Source organism: Mizuhopecten yessoensis, unplaced genomic scaffold (genome assembly GCF_002113885.1).
Source record: "Mizuhopecten yessoensis strain PY_sf001 unplaced genomic scaffold, ASM211388v2 scaffold4307, whole genome shotgun sequence".
Taxonomy (NCBI): domain Eukaryota; kingdom Metazoa; phylum Mollusca; class Bivalvia; order Pectinida; family Pectinidae; genus Mizuhopecten; species Mizuhopecten yessoensis.
In genome coordinates this window covers 13,949-24,931 of record NW_018405480.1, presented here as the reverse complement: position 1 = coordinate 24,931, position 10,983 = coordinate 13,949, and the positions used below count along the sequence as shown (strand labels likewise).

The 10,983-nt window shown below is 39.4% G+C and overlaps 1 protein-coding gene across 1 annotated transcript in view; it reads right to left on the bottom strand.

Annotated features, from left to right (window-relative positions):
• The window catches only part of LOC110448798 (protein zer-1 homolog), a 39,738-nt gene that overhangs the window by 16,146 nt on the left and 12,609 nt on the right, over positions 1-10,983 (bottom strand). Inside the window, exons 2-3 of the mRNA XM_021495243.1 lie at positions 8,230-8,277; positions 2,025-2,092 (exon numbers count right to left, since the gene is read on the bottom strand). Of these exons, the coding sequence (XP_021350918.1) occupies positions 2,025-2,092; positions 8,230-8,277 (116 nt within the window). The remainder of the gene's footprint in view (positions 1-2,024; positions 2,093-8,229; positions 8,278-10,983) is intronic.

Below are 10,983 nucleotides of genomic sequence, written 5' to 3'. Positions count from 1 at the left end.
AGGGTTTGTGTCTGATACAGGTTGTCAGTGATGTTGGTAGCCATATTAAATCTCTGTATACATACCAACACACCAGGGTTTGTGTCTGATACTGCAGGTTGTCAGTGATTTTGGTAGCCATATTGAATCTCTGTATACATACCAACACACCAGGGATTGTGTCTGATACTGCAGGTTGTCAGTGATGTTGGTAGCCATATTGAATCTCTGTATACATACCAACACACCAGGTATTGTGTCTGATACTGCAGGTTGTCAGTGATGTTGGTAGCCATATTAAATCTCTGTTTACATACCAACACACCAGGGTTTGTGTCTGATACTGCAGGTTGTCAGTGATTTTGGTAGCCATATTAAATCGCTGTATACATACCAACACACCAGGGATTGTGTCTAATACTGCAGGTTGTCAGTGATGTTGGTAGCCATATTAAATCTTTGTATACATACCAACACAACAGGGTTTGTGTCTGATACAGGTTGTCAGTGATGTTCGTAGCCATATTAAATTTCTGTATACATACCAACACACCAGGCTTTGTGTCTGATACAGGTTGTCAGTGATGCTCGTAGCCATATCAAATCTCTGTATACATACCAACACACCAGCATTTGTGTCTGATACAGGTTGTCAGTGATGTTGGTAGTCATGTTAAATCTCTGTATACATACCAACACACCAGGGTTTGTGTCTGATACAGGTTTTCAGTGATGTTGGTAGCCATATCAAATCTCTATATACATGATACAGGTTGTCCGTGATGTTAGGAGCCATATTAAATCTCCGTATACATACCAACACACCAGGGTTTGTGTCTGATACAGGATGTCAGTGATGTTCGTAGCCATATTAAATTTCTGTATACATAACAACACACCAGGCTTTGTGTCTGATACAGTTTGTCAGTGATGCTCGTAGCCATATCAAATCTCTGTATACATACCAACACACCAAGGTTTGTGTCTGATACAGGATGTCAGTGATGTTCGTAGCCATATTAAATCTATGTATACATACCAATGCACCAGGGTTTGTGTCTGATACTTCAGGTTGTCAGTGATTTTGGTAGCCATATTAAATCTCTATATACATGATACAGGTTGTCCATGATGTTAGGAGCCATATTAAATCTCTGTATACATACCAACACACCAAGGTTTGTGTCTGATACAGGTTGTCATTTAGGTTCGTAGCCATATTAAATCTCTGTATACATACCAACACACCAAGGTTTGTGTCTGATACAGGTTGTCAGTGATGTTCGTAGCCATATTAAATCTCTGTATACATACCAATGCACCAGGGTTTGTGTCTGATACTGCAGGTTGTCAGTGATTTTGGTAGCCATATCAAATCTCTGTATACATACCAACACACCAAGGCTTGTGTCTGATACAGGATGTCAGTGATGTTGGTAGCCATATTAAATCTCTGTATACATACCACGCACCAGGGTTTGTTTCTGATACAGGTTGTCAGTGATGTTGGTAGCCATATTAAATCTCTGTATACATACCAACACACCAGGGTTTGTGTCTGAGACAGGTTGTCAGTGATGTTGGTAGCCATATTAAATCTCTGTATACATACCTACACACCAGGGTTTGTGTCTGATACAGGTTGTCATTGATGTTGGTGGTCATATCAAATCTCTGTATACATACCAACACACCAGGGTTTGTGTCTGATACAGGTTGTCATTGATGTGTTAGGAGCCATATTAAATCTCTGTATACATACCAACACACCAGGGTTGGTGTCTGATACAGGTTGTCATTGATGTTGGAGGTCATATCAAATCTCTGTATACATACCACCACACCAGGGTTTGTGTCTGATACAGGTTGTCAGTGATGTTGGTATTAAATCTCTATGTATGTACCAATATATCAGGATTCAAATAATGTGTCAGACAGGGGATGGTCAGAAATGCAATATTACAATAAATACAAATAAATCTAATATGAAATGTAATATTGTGATGACAGAAACACAAATCATATAAAGTAACAGAAATACCTACCAGTATAAGGCCATCAGTTCTTCTGTCATCAGAGGTTTTCTCAACACAGGCACTTCAGACAGGTTAGCCTGACAACAAAGTACAAAAAGCCTAACAGCACAGTATAGAATACTATTAAGAAATCATAACTTTTATATTTATACTATATTTATAGTAAACGAGGCCCAAGGGCCCTTAAGATGCTCACATGATTTATTTGGACTTTCTGTTTTAACTTTGTAGCATACCATGCCAACAAGCTACTAACCAATTAGCATTATCCTAAGTCTTTTGGTTCTTCAGAGGAAGCCATTTGAGTAATTTGACCCTTTTGAATATATTTCAAGGTTATTTCTTTTCACAAACTTTGTAGCTCTCGATTTCATCAGGCTATAGGCGTGACTTGACTCTAAACCTTTCAGTAATTTATAAAAATAAAAAAATAAACAATTTTTAAACAAATTTGCCTCCCTGTAACCTTCATCTCCATGCCAAGAAACTACAGGCCAACCATCCTGATTCTAGACCTTTTGGTTAGTCAAAACAAGTCATTTGAGTATGTTGTCAAATTTGACTCCCAACCATGAATTAAGATCAACTTCATTTCAAAATGTTTAAGCACTCATTGCCAGCTAGCTTCTGATCAAATATCATTATTCTAGACCTTTTGGTATTTTAGTAAAAGTTTTTTTTAAATATAAGTCAAGGTCATTTAATTTTATGAATATGTAGCACAACAAGCCTGCAAGTTACTGGTCAAATGTCATGACCTTTGAATTGTTCTTTAAAAGTCATTTTAGAGTCCTAACAAAAGGCCCAGAGGGCCTGTATCGCTCACCTTGCAATATTAGTAAAATTGAATTTGGAAAAGCTAGATATTGCTGGTAGTGTACAAGTACTACATGGTTAGTCAGGGGTTATATTTATATGCAATTGGACAAAATCCTGTCATTCCTACAGGAAAAGAAGGATTTTGAAGAATTTGCTATGTTTCCCCTATTGGGCCCCACCCCTCTGCCCCGAGGGGGATCAGACCCACCTTTGATACAAAATCAGGTTGCCTTTACTCAATGATGCTTTAGACCAAATATGGACAAAATCCTGTTATTCCTACAGAAGAAGAATTTTCAAGAATTTGCTAAATTACCTCTATTGGGGCCCACCTTTCAGGCCCCAGGGGGGTCAGACACACCATTTACACAAAATTGATTTCCCTTTCCCATAGGATGTTAACCGTTCAAATTTGGTCAAAATACCTTCCTCCTAAAGGAAGAAAAAAGGATATTAAAGCTATTCCTCTATATCCCTTATTTGGCCCTGCCTCTCTGCCCCCAGCAGGGTCAGACACACCGTTTATACAAAATTGGGGTCACACCAAGACCAAGATGCAAGGATGCTCCAGACTAATTTAGGATAAAATACTCTATTTCCCCTATTCAGCCCCGCCCCTCTGCCCCAAGGGGGCCACACCTACCATTTATACAAAATTGAGTCTCCTTTGCCCAAGTATGCTCCAGACTAAATAAGGATAAAATCCTTTAAACCCTATTGTAGAAGAAGAATCTTAAAGGTTTTACCTCTATTTCCCCTTTTCAACCCTGCCCCTCTGCCCTCAAGGGGGCCACACCCACTGTTTATACAAAATAAAGTCCCCTTGGCCCAAGGATGCTTCAGACTAAATAAGGATAAAATCCCCTAATCCCTACGATAGAAGAAGGATTGTAAAGGTTTTACCTCTATCTCCCCTATTTTGCCCTGCCCCTCTGCCCCCAGGGGGGCCACACCCACCATTTATACAAAATTGAGTCCTCTTGGCCGAAAGATGCTCAAACCTAAATTACAAGAGGCACAGAGGGCCTGTATCGCTCACCTGGATATCTAAGCAATCATGGCAAAATATTCTCCAAATGAGATCCTAGGGAATATGCCAGACCTCAATACCAATTTGTGTAGTATGTCTGTATTAGATTTTTAATGCCCAGCAATTTAATGTATGGTTATGGGGTAGGGATCTCACTGTTTCCAAGCTGTGACTCAGAAACTAGATCCCTAGGGTTGTGGCCAAACCCCAGGATCAATTCTAGTATCATGACTGCATTCATCTGTTTTTGTCCAGCATTTGTATGTATTGTCTTGGGGTGGGGATCTGAACCTTTTTAAAGTTATGAGCCAGGGGTTAAGTCTGCAAGGGTAGGGCAGACCCTTGGGTCAATTCTAATATCAAGACTGCATTCGTCTCTTTAAGCCCATCAATTGTATAAATAGTTTTGGGGTGGGGATCTAAACCATTTCGAAGTTGTGACCCAGGGGTTAAGTCTACAAGGGTGGGGCAGACCCCTAGGCCATCCTGGAAGCATATGTGCATTCATCTCTTTATACTCAGCAATTGTATATATGCATGGTTATAGGGTGGGGATCTCAACTGTTTCCAAGCTGTGACTAAGAAACTAGGTCCCGAGGAGTTTGGTAAGACCCCAGGGTCTATTCTAATACCATGATTACTTTTGTCTCTTTATGCCAAGCATTTGTATATGTAGTTCTGGGGTGGGGATCTCAACCGTTTCAAAGTTATAACCCAGGAACTATGTCTTAAAGGGTGGGGCCAGACCCTAGGCCATCCTGGAAGCAAATGTGCATGCTTCTCTGTATACTCCACAATTGTATATATGGTTATACCATGGGGATCTCAACCATTTCCAAGTAATAAACTTTTTTGGCCCCACCCCTTAGCACAGGGGGTTGGCCCCTACCACCTAGGGATGCTTCTAGTCAAATATGGTTGATATCCAGTGCATAGTTCTACAGAAAAAGCCTTTTGTGGTAATATAGCCATATTGCCCACTTTTTGCCCCGCCCCTCAGTCCCCTTGGGGGTCAGCCAACCCATTTGTACAATTTTGAATCTCCACTACCGAGGGATGCTTCAGACCAAATATAGTTGATATCCATCTCTTAGTTCCAGAGAAGAAGTCGCTTAAATCAATATAGCCCAATTGCCCCCTTTTGGCCCTGCCCCTCAGACCCCTGGGGGGCCAGGCCCACGGTTTATACAAAATTGGTTCCCCTTCACCCAAGGATGCTTCAGACCAAATATCGAACAAATACTTTTATTCCTACAGAACAAGAAATATTTTAAAGAATAATTTGCTTTGTTTCCCCTATTGGGCCCTGCCTCTCAGGTCCCTGGGGGGCCAGACCTACGGTTAATACAAAATTAGACCCCCTTCACCCAAGGATGCTTCATACCAAATATGGAACAAATCCTTTCATTCCTACAAAAGAAGAAGAATTTTAAAGAATAATTTGCTATATTTCCCCTATTGGGCATGCCCCTCAGGCCCCTCAGGCCCCTGGGGGGCCTGACCCACCATTTATACAAAAGAATGCTCCACACCAAATTTTGTTAAAATCCGCTCAGTGGTTCATGACTAGTAGTGTAAAGTTGATGGACGACGGACGATGGACGCAGGATGACGGACGACGGACGCTGCGGTATGGCATAAGCTCACCATGGACCAGGTGAGCTAAAAATGTAGGAGAAAATCTCCGGACAGAAAATCAAATACTGAAATAAACAAAGAACAATAACTTTTGCAACAATTGTCGAATCAAAATTCTTTTACGGGAGACACAACGTCATATCATGATTATAATATATACAAAGTTTCAAAGAGATCCGTTGAAAAATGTAGGAGGAGATTGCCGGACAAAAATCAAATAAAGTGTTTTGTTTTCTCAATAATTTCCTTTCTAATTTATATTTTGAGTTAAAATTTACAACTTTACTTATTCGAGTACTCTTATATACAAGAGGCCCAAGGGCCTAAGCAGTCACCTGAGTTATATCATAGGTACTGGTAGCTTTATTTTATTGTTTAGATGTGATGTGGAAATCAGCATGTAAACTAAGTGAAATACAATACTTGTCATGTCATCAAAGTTAAGAATTTTAAAATATTGGTAAATGTTCCCTTTGGGGCCCCGCCCTAGCCCTTGGGGATGGGGCAGGAATTCCAATTTTACAATGTAATACATCCATCCACCAAAGATGATTCGGACCAAGTAAGAATAATTTCCTACAGAAAATTGTCAAAATATACCCAAAGGTGTTGTTTCCCTATATAAACTATAGTAAACTTTACCCCCTCCCCAAAGGAGAACGGATAGCTCGGGGGTCCTGAAAGTTACAATTTAAGTAAAGCCCTGATGATCTTTCCATCCATGCAGAGAAAATAACTGTAGTACCTCTGAGTCTGGAGAAGAAGATTTTTGAAATATTGGTTAATTTTCCCTTTGGGGCCCCACCCTGGCCCCTATGGTTGGGGTAGGAATCCCAATTTAAATTTTAAAACCATCTTCCTCCAGGAATAATTCTCACCAAGTAAGAATAATTTACTACAGAAAATTATCAAAATATATCCAAAAGTGTTGTTTCCCTATATAAACTATAGTAAACTTTACCCCCTCCTCAAGGGAGAACGGATAGCACTGGGGTCCTGAAGTTTACAATTTAAATAAAGCTCCTGATGATTTTTACATCCATGCAGAGAAAATGACTGTAGTACCTCTGAGTCTAGAGAAGAAGATTTTTGAAATATTGGTTAATTTCCCCTTGGGGCCCCACCCTGGCCCCAGGGGTTAGGGTATAGGAATCCAAATTTTACAATTTTGTAGCCTCATCTACCAAGGATGATTCTGACCAAGTTTAAAAAAAAATCCATCCACTGGTTCTTGGGAAGAAGTTGAAAATGCAAAAAGTTTACGCACGACGACAGAAAGTGATCGGAATAGGTCACTTCAGCAAAGCACAGGTGATCTAAAAATGCTTATTCACAACACACTTTCATAGTTTTTGTGCATGTAATACAATAGGACGTCTTTGAACAAATAAAGAAGGGCAAAATCGGAATTTTGGGCAGGTGAGCTAAAAATTGGATTCAATGAATCTATCAAATGTAACCTTGTTCAATTTTCTCATGAACTTAGATAACTGACTGTTGTGTTATCAGTATTAATGACATAGATAACTGACTGCTGTGTTCTCAGTATCAATGACTTAAATAACTGACTGTTGTGTTCTCAGTATTAATGACTTAGATAACTGACTGTTGTGTTATCAGTATTTAACTAACTGTAGTGTTATCAGTATGAATGACTTAGACAACTGACGATGGTGTTATCAGTATTAATGACATAGATAACTGGCTGCTGTGTTATCAGTATTAATGACATAGATAACTGACTGTTGTGTTATCAGTATTGATGACATAGATAACTGACTGTTGTGTTATCAGTATTAATGACATATATAACTGACTGTTGTGTTATCAGTATTAATGACATAGATAACTGACTGTTGTATTCTCAGTATTAATGACATATATAACTGACTGTTGTGTTCTCAGGATTAATGACATATATAACTGACTGTTGTGTTATCAGTATTAATGACATAGATAACTGACTGCTGTGTTCTCAGTATCAATGACTTAAATAACTGACTGTTGTGTTCTCAGTATTAATGACTTAGATAACTGACTGTTGTGTTATCAGTATTTAACTAACTGTAGTGTTATCAGTATGAATGACTTAGACAACTGACGATGGTGTTATCAGTATTAATGACATAGATAACTGGCTGCTGTGTTATCAGTATTAATGACATAGATAACTGACTGTTGTGTTATCAGTATTAATGAATTAGATGACTGACTGTTGTGTTATCAGTATTAATGACATAGATAACTGGCTGCTGTGTTATCAGTATTAATGACATAGATAACTGACTGCTGTGTTCTCAGTATCAATGACTTAAATAACTGACTGTTGTGTTCTCAGTATTAATGACTTAGATAACTGACTGTTGTGTTATCAGTATTAATGACATAGATAACTGGCTGCTGTGTAATCAGTATTAATGACATAGATAACTGACTGTTGTGTTATCAGTATTAATGAACTTAGATAACTGACTGTTGTGTTATCAGTATTAATGACTTAGATAACTGACTGTTGTGTTATCAGTATTAATGTCTTAGATGACTAACTGTTGTGTTATCAGTATTAATGACTTAGATGACTGACTGTTGTGTTATCAGTATTAATGACATAGATAACTGACTGTTGAGTTATCAGTATTAATGACATAGATAACTGGCTGTTGTGTTATCAGTATTGATGACATAAATAACTGACTGTTGTGTTATCAGTATTAATGACAATCTTACCATTAATCCCGTCATTTTCTTCAATAGCCCTTCTTCTTTGGCAAAAGTCTGGAATTTAACACAAATAATTATCAACATAATCCCAACTTATCTAATACACTGATAAACAATAAGAACCTGTCACCGGGACAATGAGATAAAGACCAGCTTCCAGCACCTATAACATTTAGGAACGCCTCCTGTTTTAGACAGTTATCATTGTGTATTTGTTGTTATACATTGTGTCTGATCTCAACATTCAGTATAACTGTATTTTAATTGACTGACTGCCTCAGTAGGATTTATCTCTACCAGGGGTAATCTATATAAACCTGCTTCAGTATGGTTTATCTCTACCAGGGGTAATCTCTATAGACCTACCTCAGTAAGATTTATCTCTGCCAGGGGTAATCTCTATAGACCTACCTCAGTAAGATTTATCTCTGCCAGGGGTAATCTCTAAAGACCTGCCTCAGTAAGATTTATCTCTGCCAGGGGTAATCTCTATAGACCTACCTCAGTAAGATTTATCTCTGCCAAAGGTAATCTCTACAGACCTGCCTCAGTAAGATTTATCTCTACCAGGGGTAATCTCTATAGACCTGTCTCAGTAGGATTTATCTCTGCCAGGGGTAATTTCTATACATCTGCCTCAGTAGGATTTATCTCTGCCAGGGGTAATCTATATAGACCTGCCTCAGTAGGATTTATCTCTGCCAGGGGTAATCTCTATAGACCTGCCTCAGTAAGATTTATCTATGCCAGGGGTAATCTCTATAGACCTACCTCAGTAAGATTTATCTCTGCCAAGGGTAATCTCTATAGACCTGCCTCAGTAAGATTTATCCCTACCAGGGGTAATCTCTATAGACCTGTCTCATTCAGATTTATCTCTGCCAGGGGTAATCTCTATAGACCTGCCTCAGTAAGATGTATCTCTACCAGGGGTAATCTCTATAGACCTGCCTCAGTAGGATTTATCTCTGCCAGGGGTAATCTCTATAGACCTGCCTCAGCAAGATTTATCTCTGCCAGGGGTAATCTCTATAGACCTGTCTCAGTAATATTTATCTCTGCCAGGGGTAATCTCTGTAGACGTGCCTCAGTAAGATTTATCTCTGCCAGGGGTAATCTTTATAGACCTGCCTCAGTAAGATTTATCTCTACCAGGGGTAATCTCTATAGACCTACCTCAGTAGGATTTATCTCTGCCAGGGGTAATCTATATAGACCTGCCCCAGTAAGAGCATCTCTGCCAGGGGTAATCTCTATAGACCTGTCTCAGTAAGATTTATCTTTGCCAGGGGTAATCTCTATAGACCTGCCTCAGTAAGATTTATCTCTACCAGTGGTAATCTCTATAGACCTGCCTCAGTAGGATTTATTTCTGCCATGGGTAATCTCTATACACATTCCTCAGTAGAATTTATCTCTGCCAAGGGTAATCTATATAGACCTGCCTCAGTAGGATTTATCTCTGCCAGGGGTAATCTCTATAGACCTGCCTCAGTAGGATTTATCACTGGCAGGGGTAATATCTATACACCTACCTCAGTAGGATTTATCTCTACCAGGGGTAATCTCTATAGACGTGCCTCAGTAAGATTTATCTCTACCAGGGGTAATCTCTATAGACCTGCCTCAGTAAGATTTATCTCTACCAGGGGTAATCTCTATACACCTGCCTCAGTAAGATTTATCTCTATCAGGGGTAATCTCTACAGACCTGCCTCAGTAGGATTTATCTCTGCCAGGGGTAATCTCTATAGACCTGCATCAGTAGGATTTATCTCTGCCAGGGGTGATCTCTCTAGTCCTGCCTCAATAGGATTTATCTCTGCCAAGGGTAATCTCTATAGACCTGTTTCATCACGATTTCCCCTATTGAGCCCTGCTCTCTGTCACTTTGGGGGCCACACCCTCTATTTATATAAAATCTAGTTGTCTTTGACTGCAGGTTCTCTTAACCAAAATTGGCAAAAAAACTCTCCATTTGCATCGAAGGATTTTTTTTAAAAACAGTTTCCTTTATTTGCAATTTTTGGCCCTGCCCCTAGGGCCCAAACCTTCCATCTATACAAGATTAAGTCTCATTTGCATTCAGGTGATCTATAACAAATTTGGTAATAATCCTTTACCTCTATTTCCCCTATTCCCTCTGCCCTCATCATGCTCTAGAACAACTCGGTTGAAATCCTTTCATTGGTACAAAATGAAGATTTATAATATTTTCCTCCATTTCCCCTATTTGGCCACACCCATCTGCCCCCAAGGGGAGCCACAGCCTCAGTTTATACAAAGTTGAGTCCTCTTTCCCTAAGGATGCTCCAGACCACACTTGGCTTAAATGCCTTCATTTGTAAAGAATGAGAAAGATTTTCCTCTATTGTGTCCCACCTCTCTGCCCCCACCTCTCTGCCAGATCTTCAGTTTATCCATAACAATCAATTTGACCTGTACTCATTTTGAAGATCAGAGCTGTCAAATGAATAACAGGTGAACACTTCCAGCCCCTATGGCGGTAATCCCCTCTATTTGTACAATTATGAATCCACATCACCTAAAGATGCTTCCAAGCAAAAAGGGTTGGTTTCCTTCTCTTAGTTTTGAAGAAATCTCTTAATGCAATATGGCAAAATTACCAATTTTTGACCCCATTCCTCATACCCTGTGCGGGTCAGTCTCTCCATTTGTACAACTTTGAATCCTCACCACCTAGGGATGCTACTAGTCAAATTTTGTTAAATTCCAATCAGCAGTTAAGGAGTAGCAGTA